Source organism: Procambarus clarkii, chromosome 45 (genome assembly GCF_040958095.1).
Source record: "Procambarus clarkii isolate CNS0578487 chromosome 45, FALCON_Pclarkii_2.0, whole genome shotgun sequence".
Classification (NCBI taxonomy): domain Eukaryota; kingdom Metazoa; phylum Arthropoda; class Malacostraca; order Decapoda; family Cambaridae; genus Procambarus; species Procambarus clarkii.
The window spans coordinates 4,976,845-4,991,836 of NC_091194.1; the positions used below are offsets into that span (position 1 = coordinate 4,976,845).

Here is a 14,992-nt window from a genome sequence, read left to right on the forward strand (position 1 = left end):
TTCACAAGTTATGCTCAACACTCAGGGGTGTTGGAGCATGCACTTTCCTCACAATGTAGTGTTTCAAGATGGGGACAGCAGAAATATGTACATTCAAATTTAATAGTGACACAATGGTAAACAAGAGAATACAGTGTGTGATATAATTACAAACAAAATACAGTGACAAACATGTGGAAGTACTGTATACCAAAGGTATCTATTCTAATTTCTTAGATACTGAATATAAAAAATTTACAAGCTCTAAAATACCACACTCAAATAGTAACAGGCAAAGGTAAACAGAAAATAAATTTGTTTAATACCTTCATAAGCATCAAGATTCACTTCAACTTGGTCTTTGCATTCTGCAGATACATCAGGAGAATTAGATGGACGTTTTACACTCCAATTAACCTTCACTCGAATGGTATGATTGCTTTGAAGTTCTTCAATCAAGCTTCTCTGTTAAAAGATTATAAAACAATAACAGCAAAGAATTAAATGCCTTACATTCCTATATAAGGCCTCTCAAAAATACTCTTCACCAAGTGGTTATTTATCATGGCAAAAGGTGATACCCTGCCGGTGCTACCCGTGCCCTAGCGGTGCTACCCGTGCCCTAGCGGTGCTACATGTGCCCTAGCGGTGCTACCCGTGCCCTAGCGGTGCTACCCGTGCCCTAACGGTGTTACATATAGAACGTTGTGCAAGGAGCCTATGCTACTCTTTCGAACTTCAGAACTGCTTTTAAATATATGGACGACAAAATATTAAAGAAATTGTTTACGACTTTTGTTAGGCCAAAGCTAGAATATGGAGTGGTTGTATGGTGCCCACATCTTAAGAAGCACTGCAACAAAATGGAAAAGGTGCAAAGACATGCCAGTAAGTGGCTACCAGAACTGAAGGGCAAGAGCTACGATGAGAGGTTAGAAGCATTAAATATGCAAAAACTAGAAGCTAGAAGAAAAAGAGGCGATATGATCACTACGTACAAGATAGTAACAGTAATCGATAAAATTGATTGGAAAGAATTCATGAGGCCTGGAACTTCAAGAACAAGATGTCATAGATTTAAACTAAACAAAGCTGCCGGAGAAATGTAAGAAAATTCACTTTCGCAAACAGTGTGGTAGACGGTTGGAGCAAGTTAGGTGAGTAGATAGTAGAGGCCAAAACTGTCAGTACTTTCAAAGCGTTATACTACAAAGAGTGCTGGGAAGACAGAACACCATGAACGTAGCTCTCATCCTGTAACTACACATAAGTAATTACTTGGGTAATTACATACTGTGAACTGTACAGTATGAGACGTCATACTCACTTGAGCCGGAGGAGAAATGCCCCAAATGGCAGTGGAGTTACCATTAAGATTTGCAACGACCACATCTTGGAAGTCATAGTTGCTTAAGAAAGTCTGTGCCTGTCGGTCAGACCGATAATGGTAGTTGAACGCATCCCAGTCCTTCTGCGTGAACCTGCAATTTTCAAAATTATTAGTATTAGATTTTTGGATTTCTAAGGAGATATGTTGGATGAAAAGCCTCTCAGTTATGTTTTTTATGATGCATGATTACAAAAGTGAGAAGATGTAGAGATCATCTTTACCTGCTCTATTTATTCTACTCTACTAAACTGCAAATAAAGTTACTGATAAAAAATATAAGAAGAATCTTCCTGTAGACTATAGGGTAAATCTTATAACATAACTATGAGGACTTCCTCATAATGAAAAACTGTATCCCATAAAAATGATAGAAAGAATTTAAATTATATATATGTAAATTATTTGGCTGCATATATTGGGAGAAAGTGGTGCCACAAGAAAAATGTACTTAGTGTATGTTAACCCCTAATCTGTACACAAGAGAATCAACAAAATGTGGACAGTAGCTGAACAAAAATTAAGCCTCATTACACAAGCAAAACCTGGGTAGGAAATAGTCATCACATGCCAACATGCAATGGAAAAAATGAGCACCGATCCTTAACGTGGATTTAATAATTTGATGCTCGGTGCTAAGGTGCAGCTGAGCTTGGAACAGCCATAGGCACCATAGGTACAGCCAAAGCTGTGGAATAACTCAAAAGGAGTCAGTTCATGCTAAAACTATGACAAACAACTTAAGGAAAGATATATCTGGGGCAGTTGGTCTTCAGTAACCTAGAAAACAGGCAATATAACACCAAACTACAGCTAAAGTGGCTACCCACATCCAATGATACACAAACAAAACTAATTATACATGCCATGAAGTGAACCTGAAGAACTGAATAATCCCTTGCACCGAGACCACAGTCTCAATGGAAAAACTAGCCAAAAATAATAATAACAATATTTTATTTAGGAAAAGCACATACATAGATGCAGTTACAAACATTCTGATTGATTTATAGATAGAGCTAGCACATACAATACCTAAAGCCACTAGTACGTATAGCATTTTGGGCAAGGTGAGGTTGGGAAAAGAACATTTAGACTAAAATGATATTTATATATTTGCTTGAATTTACTTAAGGGTTACCGTCTCACAAGTGGCCTCAATGAGGACAGGAAGCCAGCAACTTGTCAAAGATCCCCCATTTGTCATGATGACTTTATTGAACTGTATTCTGCATGTGTCAAATGTTTACATTAACCACTATGGTATGTATTTCCTTTAGTATCATTTCCCTTGGAGATGGTGTTAGTGCTAAAAAATTTGTTGAATTACATTGTCATACAAATAGGTGGACCTCTGACAAGCCACTAGTGTCCTGTCCACATCGAGGCCACTAGTGTTAGTGGCCCTCAGGTAAATTCATGTAAATAAGCAAATGAACATGTTGTACCTGTAGAGAGATTGTTGCTGGGCCGTCATACGGAAAATAGGTTGGTAAGCTCCCATTGTAATTTGGACTGTGACGTCATATGGTGGGTTAGGCTGACCAACAGTGTTGCTGAGGGCAAACAGTACCAGAGGAAACCAGATGAGGGCAATCACTCCAAACAGGGCACACCCACCCATTCCATATTTGATTATTTTGCGTTTGCTCTCACCACGGCCTTGTGGATATTCAATCTCTGCTCGCCGTTCACACTAGGTAAAGAGTAAAATGATACACGAGTATTTTTCTATAATTTTGTTATGATGAAACAATTTAATATTTTTTTGTCTTGTCATCTAAAGTATGTTTTAATTTAAATATCGAGTAGATCATGAAAAACTCTTAATTTTTGTTACAGCATATAGACATTGAACAAACAATTGTATAGGCATAATAATCACCACTGATGCTAATATTTTTCATACAGTATTTTAATTTTCACATATTTTAAACAACACACAACAAACCTTCAACTGGAATATGTGGGAGAAGATGTCCTCCATCTTAACCCAATCACTGAGACTCATGCTTGTGTCCGTCCATATCCAATCCATCAATGTCCGCAGTTCAAACAGGAATGGCACAGTCATGAACCTGTCCAAGAGTTAAACAGATTTTTAGAAAGTATTTGTAGGTCAAATATCTACTGGGTAATAATTTTACTATTCATTTTTGGGTAAGCCGCCTCAGAAATTCCCCTTGCATAATAGCACTGGCACCCTGGAACCATATTAGATATGCTAGGCCCTTTTGTGACAATCTCCATTTACAGTACCAGAAGTAAGTGCCATTTGACATAATTACACTTAGGTAATTACTGATTCTCCTAACACTAAGAGGCAGAAAATGTTGATAGATCAGATCAACCCACTATCTAGGTTAACTTACCTGTAAAACAAGTTATAAAATTACCTCCAAAAATAATTTTAAATTCAAAACTACCAAATAAAACTCTGCAAACAAGAAAATTCTATCAAAACTTCCCCACCTGCTACTAGGTGACTGATATCGCACCTCAGGGCACCTGTAAAATTAGAGGAGGAATACAGAATCCTACAGGAAAATCTTAAACTCCAGGAATGGCAAACAAATTTTTGCTCGAGTTCAATCGTAATAGGTGTATAGTAATGAAACTGGAGAAGGGAGAAAGAAGTCCAGAAAGTCTCTATGCCATAAATGGAAGGCAACTGCAGGAATTGGAGAAAGATTTGTGAGTTGATATAATTTCAACACCAGAGGCACACACAGGTAGGGTGACAAGAGCATATGGGATGTCATTTGGAAACCTAAATCAGGACACTTTCAAGACAGTCTACACAGCTTTTGTTTGACCAATACTTGAATATGCAACACCAGCCTGGAATCCATACCTTGTGAAGCATAAAACAATTTGGAAGAAGTTGATCCGGACAATTTCTTCAGAAGGTCAGATGTAACACAAACAAGGAGCAACGGTTTCAAGCTCAACAAGCCACAATGTAGGACTGAGAACAGGAGATGCTTTTTCACCCACAGGGTTATAAACCCATGGAACTGCCTACCTGCCAAAACTGTAAATGCCAAAACTATTAAATTTTAAAGTCCAACTGGAAAAGATCATTAAGGCAAATGGAGGACCTTCAACAAGCCACTGGTTTCCTGTCCTCATCGAAGCCACTAGTGTTAGTGGTCCTCAGGTTAATTAAGTAAAGCATGGGTAGTAAAAAAAATTTCTGGTACCAATCAGGATTGACCACCAAGGACAGCAAGTGAAGTGTGTGGCTACCTGGGACCCTGGGTGACCTAGGCTGCCATCTGGTGGTGGCTGAAGAAGCCACCATCATTTGAACAGGTGTTTACCTGTTCAAATGATTGGTGTGAAAGTTTACTCCTTATCTTCATTTTCCATAGAGCAACCATTTGTTTTGTACTACCTTTGACTTTCTGCAAAGCTCACATCAGTCGTGCGGGTGATCTCTGATCCCCACAAGCTCTCCTCGCCTCTTTGAGGAGGGTGGGGATTCTAGTCCTCACTTCTAAGGCTGGATAAATTTCTAGCACCTTATATAATTATACTAATTATGTATGATCCAACACATTTAAAAAGAACTGTAGAGTGTCATTAACTAAATGTTTTCCCTGCCCCACTGTTCAAAATCCACTGTGACACAGTATATATATTTACCTTAAGAAAAACTAAATATGATAGCTCCATAAAGATAGTAAACCAAAATATACTTACAGTCGAAAAGAGAAAAGATTGAGGTAGTTAAATTGTTTACAGAGGAAGTTGCCAAGAATTCTTGTTGGATAACCACAGCGAATCTGATATGCAGACAGCAGCAAGTTAAGACATTTCACCATGTACCAAATTTGGGGAGGTCGCTTCGCATTGAACTCTCTGAAAACATATTAAAATTACAAAGTACAATATGGTGCTATCAATGTCCTAGTGTATGGTTTTATAAATACACAAAGATAATGTAAGAACTTGTTAGAATTTTTGTAAACATGTATTGATGGGATCAGGGGTATCTGGATGCATATAAGCAATAGTGTTCACAAATGACCATTTTGTCTCATTCTAAATTCATGACACTTCCACAGGCCTGGAAGGAACATAGTCACTCAATCCTTTATTTATAACAATTAATTGCAAACTGTGTAGAACTCATAAGCAGACTGGTAGATTGCCTTTATTAGTTTTTCTACTAAAATATTGAAAACACCATTTGAAAATAATTTATGGGATATTTTTACAACTGTAGATTAAATTAGGTACATAGGGGGAATTGGACTAAGATTCATCAGTCGGCGTGCAGAGTCTGTGTGGAGTCAGTACAGTGTGTGTATATGCATGAGCAGAATGACAAATGCCAAAACAACAATATCCATTATATTTTACAGAAAGTTCTACTAAAGAGTAAAAAACCAGCATTGAACGTAATGAAACGCCATTTTCTGGGCGAGTCCCAGAGGCTATCCAGGATGATACAGTATGTATATTATTAGACTTTGGCATCAGTGTGAATGGAGTTCTAGGACTACCGGGGACCATGAGGCAGAACCTGGATCCTTCAGAGAGAGACGAGGAGCCTATAAGAATTATAGGAATTAAAATTAGCATTGAATGTTTTGAAATGCCATTTTCTGGGCGAGACCCGGAGGCTTCCCGGCAACCCTCCCTCCTCTCGGTTGGTGTTTTTTCGAGTGTTTTGACATCCAGCCTCGAACTGGGGTATGGATAGCCAGTGCGAGGGGTCTGGGGCTGCAGGAGCTGTGCAGACAAGCGGTGTGGCACGTGTGACGTCATGCTCCTTTGCTCATTTTCAATTGGGGAGTTCTGTTCACTCATTAGTTTTCAGTAGTACTTTTAATCAGAATAGGGGTTTGTTTTGAAGCGCTTGACCTTTCTGGATGCCTGGCCTGGTCGATGGTAAACATAGAATGTTCCAAATCACATGTGCACTTCTATAGGCCATTGCTCCTCGTACTTCTCTGAGGGGGGCCAGGTTCTGGCTCATGGTCCCCAGGTAGGCCTAGAACTCCATTCACACTGACTGATGCCAAAGTCTAATAATATACATATCAGCCTGGATGACTCCAGAGAGCCAAAAGGGCACCCCCAGAAAATATAATAAATGGGACATTCCTATAGGCAAAGAAGTCTAATTACCTTTCTGTGACAGCTGGTAGAATGAAGAACATCCAGATATGTATTCCAAATGTCAGAGCCACCTGTGGTTCAACCAGGAAATCAATTTATATGAATCACCATCTTAAGATAGATAATTTTATTTATGGAAAAGTACATATATAACACAATGAGTTACAAACAGAATGTTGGATTTCTAGATAAAGCAAGTATATACTATGCCTAAAGCCACTAGTACGCACAGCATTTCGCGCAATATATAGAAAAATTAATCTGAAAACCTAAGACTTAACGCTATCCTCCACTAATGACGAAGTATGGCGTAAAACATTTAGTAGCTGAATGTCCACTAATGACTCAGTATGGCATCAAACAGTAAAATATTTGCTAAAAATCAGGTTTTTATCCGATTTTAAAACTAATCGAGATTAAAAGAAATGCTATGTCCGAAAATGCTATGCGTGTTAACGGCTTTGCAAGAATGTAAAAACAAAAATGCTATGTACTCTAAAACTCATTGTACTACCTTGTATATATATATAAATAAATAATAAAAAAAATAAAAGCATGAATTGAACCTAAGTAGATTTAGAGTACTGTATCATTTTATTTTGTGTGGTATCCAATTCTTCAAATAATGCATTAAATGAAGAAAATCAGTGTCAAAATTAAAGGGCCATTGTGAATGTAAAAAACCTATTTTAAGCATAAACCTATTTGGTCCCCTCCTTCTGTCCCCCCCCTCCCCTCCTCCATGCCACCCATAAAATAGTATACATTTTCCTGTTTAAATAGCATAATTGTGAATGACTAAATATAATTGTTCATACCTGAAAGACCAATTTGCCCAAGATAAATTTCCTGAGAAAGAGGGCTCGATCCACAATGATGAGACCAAACTGCAGGATAAGCATTACTAAGAAGGGGATGGGTACACGATTATCCTCCAGATAAGCGCTTACACCTCCATCACCTTGTTGTGTCTGCAATCAAAACATTTTGCATTTCATAGAGATCAGCTAAATACAAATTATTTAGGGACACCTGAAAGCAAATTTTTTAATCAAGATAAATACATCATATTGAAAATCTTTTTACCCCCCTGTTTATACAGTACTTTCATAAGTGTATTAAAAACATGTTAAACAAATAAAATCAGTACAAAAGCTTACACCAAAAGCTGAGAATCCAAATATGAGCACAAAAAAATTGAAGAAATCACAGAAGAACATGTAAGCGTAGACATCAACCGAGACCTGAGATTCTTGATGAAGAAGGGAACGCATGAATGCACCAATCTTCTCAGTCAGCCGATGGGCCCTGAGGGGGGGACAACGAGTATTAGACTAACCCTAAACACCATGATAGTATGGTCAATCATTTAATCATCATCATCATCTCCTCAATGGGGACTGAATCTTTAGGGGACTGCGGTTATCAAAATGCAATTTAAATTATTGTCTGGGTTTTATATGTTTGATGCAAATATGGGTATAACAGCCCTCTGTGGACGTAAATAAAGAAAAATTAGTGATAAAACTATCGGTGAAAAATCTGAGAATAAAACAAAAAGCGTCAGCAGAGTCGAGCACCAGACGCTGACAAGTGCCAGACACAGCCTTGCAGAGCAACTTCACCCAGTGAAATGATAAATACTCACTTACTTTTGTGTTTTGCTTACATTTTGCATTCAATGCAATAATTCTATAATGAAAAATTATTTTTTGTACTTTTTTAACTTTTTGTGCATAGGCAGGAATGACCATTTTTCCATAGCTGCTGTCTAAGGGTTAAAACTATTATTGAAAAAGTTGACTCACCCTCCTTTAGCCAATTTTGGGAGTTGTTGAATGTTCTCCTTTACTTCCTCCATGTCAGGCTTTTGGAAATTTTTGAGTGCCTGTAGATTACAAGCAGCACAAGTCACATGGACAGAATCAGAAGCTGCAGACTGAGAAATGTGTGTGCAATGAGAAGTTACTGATGTTCGCTGGTTGAAGGAAACGTGCGATCCTTCCGATAAGTGGCGACGATGTTCAGGCCGCACTACTAATGATGATGCTCGAATACCGACTCCTCCTCCGCCTGGTACCTGAGAAACCAGCGATGAATGACGAGCATGGTACTGGTATGGCGACCAAGTCTTCCTGTAGCCAGCCTCACTACCAGATCTATGATGGGATGCTCTTGACATATCTGATCCAAAGCAGGTAGCAGTCTGACCATCTTCGGACATTTGTCGGTAATGTGTTGGTGTAGACTCTGGCAAGGGTTCCGATGCTCGGGACATTAGAGAGTCATCGTTAGTGTTTAGTAAAAGAGAGCTTTCCTGTTCCTGCCATGTCAATGAGCCCTCTTTTAATGTGGTTGGAAGAGAACTTTCCTTTGTATTAGACATCAAGGAGGTGTCTTTTGCGCTAGAAAAAAAGGAGCTGTCTTTAGTATTGGATGTCAGTGATATATCTTTAAAATCTTTTGATGTCAGTGAACTTTCCTTGGTGTCTTTGGAATTTAAAGAACTCTCTCCCGTGTCCTTGGATAACAGAGACGTATCTTTCGTATATGAGAGAGTGGATCCATCACCCGACTGTGAAAAATGAGAACCATCATCTTTACTGGTAGGCACTGGAGTGGCGGACACACCCATCTTTCTATGTGGCCGAACAGAAGAGGTGTGACTGGGAGTGAAGGATGATGGGGAGGAGGAGGGAGATGGAGAGGAGCGGGCAGTTGCAGATGGACTCATGTCAGAAGTCTCTTTCCACAATCCCAAACTCTTTAGCATGAACCTGATAAGAAAATCCTTGATTAAAGATTACAAAAATAATTCAGATCAGTGTAACCTAATGTTTAATAAAATTATCCACTGATAATCATTAAGATTTGTAAAATGCCTTATTCAGTTTTTCACTTTGTACAATTATGACACATTCAATATGATTATGGTACACAGTCAGTATACTGTATATATTATATGATGCACATTCAGAATATGATACATAATCCATTTTGTTGCGATAGGAAGCCTTTATGCACTGTATACTTTATTATTTATTTATTTAGCTCGTATCAAGGTCCCCCAAGGTCGAACTACTGACCTTTGCCAGGATACAATCCCACAACAGTTACCCAACTCCTAGGTGAACAGACATTAGGTGAAAGAAAATATACCCAACCATTTGTCCCACCTTGGAATCAAACCCAGGATCCCTGCTAGTGAATTGAGAATGAAGACAATTGTATTATGAGACCCTTAAACAGCTTAATTTGGTTCCAAATGCAAGTTATAATAAGAAATGATCAGTCTGACCTGTGGAAGAAAACCACAAGGAGAAGGGCAAGGTCATAGACAGCATAACGGTTCTTCTTCTCCACGCCAATAATTCGTGGAGGCCAAAAGGGAGCATTGAGTCGTTCCACTTGGTTCCAAGGAAAGAAGTCAAACTGGAACAGATACTTCACCACCACTATTATCTGAAAATATAATATAAATTAAATACAAATCTTTAGCCAAAGCAGCAATTATATAATTTATTAGCAATACAAGACAAAAAGATGAAAATACAGGTTAGCAGGATATATTCAGGGCAGATACAGATACATGCATACCACCACCTCTGGCTGGAAGAAGGGGGACCCTTAGTCTTAGAGGAAACCACAGCAACACATTAGAGGAAATGTTTGGGTCTCCTCCAATACAATTTGTGTGTGCTTTTCTCCTACCACCCCCTGCCTTTGATTTTTTTCCCTTTATTATATGCTTAAAGGTTACAAGATATACATTGCGATATATAGAATATTATATATATTATTATAATATATATATATATATATATATATATATATATATATATATATATATATATATATATATATATATATATATATATATATATATATAATAAATAAATAAATACATAAATAAATAAATAAATAAATAAAGTAAATGATATGACATCCCATTCCTGCAAGGAAATTTTTTTCATGAACTATACAATCAATTAATACAATAAATAAATAGAGGTTATTGAGATTATTATAAAACCACTTTTCGAGCGGTCACTGTTGCTCCACCCAGCCCATAAAACACGTCAGCTTTTGTCGACTTGCTCCCTCGGTATGACAGGAATCTTTGCTATTTTACCCGAGGGCCACCATCTCTAGGTAACCTCACTGTGGGACTAAAGGCTGGCAGCTTGTCAAAGGTCCACTCATTATTCCTGAGGATTTTCCCAGCTACATTTTGAACTATAGTAGTACTGTATTGTCTTTTACAGGCTAAAAAAATAAATGATTCTATGCATTTATTACTCAGAGTAAAAAGGCGGCATCTCTTTTCTGTCTTACTTTATGACTTGAGTTTCAAGATAAAGTCATTTAATGTAACAATAAAACTTATATATATATAATTAATATATATATATATATAATAGTAAATTACTTTGCAAGCCATCAACAATGTTTTTGCATCCCACTTTACCATAGAACTTCATGTCATCTACAAATTTGATGAAGTGGTTTGTGATTAATTCATCTACGTTAATAATACATGTTACAAACTGAAGAGAAGTTACGATCCTCCACTGAGTGACCAGCTTACTAGTGTTAGGCAAAGAAATTTAGAACTTTTAATGTCCCCCTACAAGGAAAATCCTTAGACTATATAGATAAACCAAGTACTGCGCAGTATTATCTTGCTAACTACCAAATAGCCCATTTACATGTTCACATACCTCAGTATAAGCTATGACAGTGATCCAAAAGGCCTTTGTGGGTCGAGGCACACTGAGGGACCCCCAGAGAAACACCATGAAAGGTAATGGTAAAGACAGCACACTTGCCGACTTGATCTGGTTGACAAAAATCATTATGTAGGAAACCAGTTCAGAGCGAGACAGCATTGCATACCTGAAGAAAACATAATAATTTTAGGGAACAAGAAGGCTGACAAATGTTTTACTCACAATAACAATATTAACAAGACAATGTTAATGTAAGGGGTGCAAATGTTCAGTATCTTTAGCGAGTTGAACAGAAAGCCTGCATGTTTCATGACGAAAGAATCTGTAATAGTTCTTATAGTTAATTTTTGTTGGGTGATGATGGATTGGAGGTAGTTAGTGGTGGTCGAACCCCAGGCACAGATATTGCAAGTTAGAAGAGGATTAAATAGTGAATAAAGTGAAAGGAGCAGACTTGGGGAGGTAGTACCTGATTATTTTCAGAATAAAATTTACTATAAATAAACCTTCAAAATATGCACAAATGGAAGTAAAGAAACTTACCAGAAAGCAATCATTAGTTTGACAATAGGAGGCTGCTCTTTTTTGAATTCCTTCTCCTGCACCCTCTGTTGGGTCTACAAAGTCCACACTGGTGACAAAAATGATGCATCAACAACACTGATGATTCAAACTTTAAAGATATTAGAGAACTAGCATTTAACACTATGCTACAATAATGCAAGTCCCGATTCATATACAGACTCTTGTTAGTGCTAACAGTTAGTGCTTTAACCCCTGCGCCTTTTAACCTTTTAAAATGACATTACCTATGGTGCACAAAAAATAAATTGTTCCAAAAATATTAGTTTCTCTTTTGATATTGTTAACTAGCATCTAGGAAGCATATTATAACTAGACACCGGACACATTTTGTATGAAATATATAATAGTAAATATAAAACACCACATCATCAAATTTGCAGATGACAAAAATTTATGGTAAAGTGCAGAATGATAATTTATTTATTTATACAGCATATACAGTCGCGCCTCGATTAACGAGTTTAATCTGTTCTGGCACTGAGCTCATCATATAGAAAACTCGTCTTGTGAAACAACAACAAAATTGTCGTTGGAGGTGTCCGAGAACCGGCAGGAACACTCGTTAATCGAGGGAAAGCTCGTCAGTCGAGACATTTTCTGCGAGTGGCCTGCTCGTTACTCAAAATGCTTGTAACTGGAGCCACTCATCACGCGAGGTTCCACTGTATATATACTGCACAAGAGTTCTTACATTCTTGTATAGCGATTAGCGTGCATAGTGTTTCGGGCAAATCCTTAATCCTAATTTTCACACACACACACACACACACACACACACACACACACACACACACACACACATACATACATACATACACACACACGCACATCTTTAGGCAGCAGCCCATAGTAGTTTTAACTCCCAGGTACCTATTTACTGCTAGGTCAACAGGGCCATCAGAGTGAAAGAAGCTGTGCCCATTTGTTTCTGCCTCTGCCCAGGGATCGAACCCGGACCCTTAGGACTACGAGCCCCATGCTCTGTCCACTCAGCCATCAGGCCCCCTTGATATTGAAGCCTTACAAAGAGATCTATATGAACTCCACAAATGGTCAGAAGACTGGCAAATGCTTTTTAATATCGACAAATGCAGGACCATCAAGAAGATAACCATGCATGTGGGCCATAACAACCCACTGCCACGACTACCAAATTAATACCATTACATTCCACAGATTGATGAAGGAAAGGACCTTGGAGTCAAAATTCACTACTTGTTAAACGTTTCACAAGAGGGGGAGAAGCAGTAAGAAAACCTAACCAAACTCTTGGAATAATCAATTGTACTTTTGACTATAATGAAAAGAAGGTAATGATTCAACTGTACAAGTCTCTGGTGTGCCCCCATTTGGATTACTGTCTCCAAGCATGGAGACCTCATTTTCAGGACACAGCTGCTCTGGAGATGGTGCAACACTGGGCAACAAAATTCATTCCAGAGCTAAGTCATCTCCCATATCAGGAATGTTTGAAGTCCAAAGGGTGGCTCTCACTGAAACTTTTAAAATACTGAACAAGTTAAAGGATGTTGGTCTGGATGTTGATCTGGATGTTGAGTGTTAATGAAAATCACTTTTCTGAGCAGCACCATCGTAGCTCATTTATTGCAGATACCCGGTCAAACACTGTATTAATCAGTTACAGCACTACTTTTAGTGAGGAAGTCGATTAAAAAATTGGATACCAATACGAGTTACAGGTTTTAGTTAGCCGCTCACCTGTCATCTGTTTTGTCTTCACTTGCTTTCTCAACGCGAATCTCAAGTGGTTCCTGCCCACTGTACCTACAGACACAACTATATTACTCTCTGTGCTGTAGTGTTGGTACAGTAATTGTCATAATAAAGGTCATAACTCTGTAATTTACAACTGAACAACTGTGTTGTATGAAGATACATAACCTGTTAAAATTGCAATCAAGATAATTGTATAGGTACTGTATATAAATATTGTAGTTGCAATACTATTGTATTATAAAATTTTAATTGTTTGAATACACTATATATAATTAGTTGCCATAAGTAAATTGACAATGAAGGCTAAATTATATGGGCAAAATAAATTGAGGTATAATACTGCAAATTAAAATGCCCATTGTACTGCCCGGGGCCATTGTGTAATAATACAAAAAGCCAAGAATGATTATCATCACAAACCCATGGGAACTTAAAAGGAGAGATACCGAGAACTGTATTCAAGAGTGTTGAGAGATGAATTTTGTCAGCTGGTGCAAACATTTACTTTGAAATGGGTACAGAAGATGTTATCTTAGTTACAGTCAGCTCTAGGGAGGAAAATAAAAAAACATTTAATTTATGCCATGAAAAACTTTGAATACATGACTGGGTAGGGAGATTGGAGCTTGTCCTTGTTGTGGAGGTTTACCTCAATAAAGGTTCCAACTATGAAATGGTAGACTGAGAATGATGTCAATGCAAACTTCTTGTATAAACGTTGATGAACAAAAGAATAGGTTATAAGTGCATGTGGCTAAATATGGAGGCAACGAGAAGGGAGAGCCTGCTCTGTGGTCTAGATTGACTTGTAATGTGAGCCCACTAGCTTTTTCAACCCTACCTTGCAAAAGTTTGTGTAATGTACAAGATAGTAGTAAAGGGCTTTGTATTTCCCCCCCCCCCAAAAAAAAAAAACTTTGTTGCAATGATGCTCGAGAGTGCTTATTTTGAGTGTAAGGTTATATCCATATACACGTACCCATGCTGGGAAACTGGGAGGTGTGACCACTCTTGGGTGCCTAGAGCAGGTTGAGGTGTTACGCCTGGCATTACACGGAAGCCTTCAGTTTCCTGTGTGCAGCAATGCCATTTGAGAAGTGATGCGTGACATCATATTCTACTTATACTTATTAAGAGAAGATATATTAGCCTTTCTGAATGGTGAATTCTACTTATATGTACTGTACAATATAAATATAGAGAAAATAAATGGTTATACTTAGATTAATTTAATATAATGTTATTTGCAATACTGTACTTTAAGTCTTTTCTTCTCCTCAGACAGACAGCTGGCAACATAGCGGTAATCTTTGGAGAGTCTGTTTAGCTGCTGTGTTGCTGAAATCATCAGTGACTCCAACAACTCCCACCCAAACTTGGCCCAGTGTACTAACTTGCGAAGAATGGGTGCCAGACCTGAAAACATCCAATAATTTAATATTAT

At 37.9% G+C, this 14,992-nt stretch overlaps 1 protein-coding gene across 1 annotated transcript in view; it reads right to left on the reverse strand.

Moving 5' to 3' along the window:
• Nucleotides 1–14,992, reverse strand: part of LOC123769848 (piezo-type mechanosensitive ion channel component) — a 113,792-nt gene that overhangs the window by 13,730 nt on the left and 85,070 nt on the right. Inside the window, 16 exon segments of the mRNA XM_069301244.1 lie at nucleotides 306–444; nucleotides 1,307–1,460; nucleotides 2,815–3,062; nucleotides 3,318–3,444; nucleotides 5,072–5,230; nucleotides 6,506–6,567; nucleotides 7,315–7,467; nucleotides 7,657–7,804; nucleotides 8,305–9,273; nucleotides 9,795–9,958; nucleotides 11,218–11,392; nucleotides 11,770–11,825; nucleotides 11,827–11,857; nucleotides 13,531–13,596; nucleotides 14,528–14,619; nucleotides 14,807–14,964. Of these exon segments, the coding sequence (XP_069157345.1) occupies nucleotides 306–444; nucleotides 1,307–1,460; nucleotides 2,815–3,062; nucleotides 3,318–3,444; nucleotides 5,072–5,230; nucleotides 6,506–6,567; nucleotides 7,315–7,467; nucleotides 7,657–7,804; nucleotides 8,305–9,273; nucleotides 9,795–9,958; nucleotides 11,218–11,392; nucleotides 11,770–11,825; nucleotides 11,827–11,857; nucleotides 13,531–13,596; nucleotides 14,528–14,619; nucleotides 14,807–14,964 (2,901 nt within the window).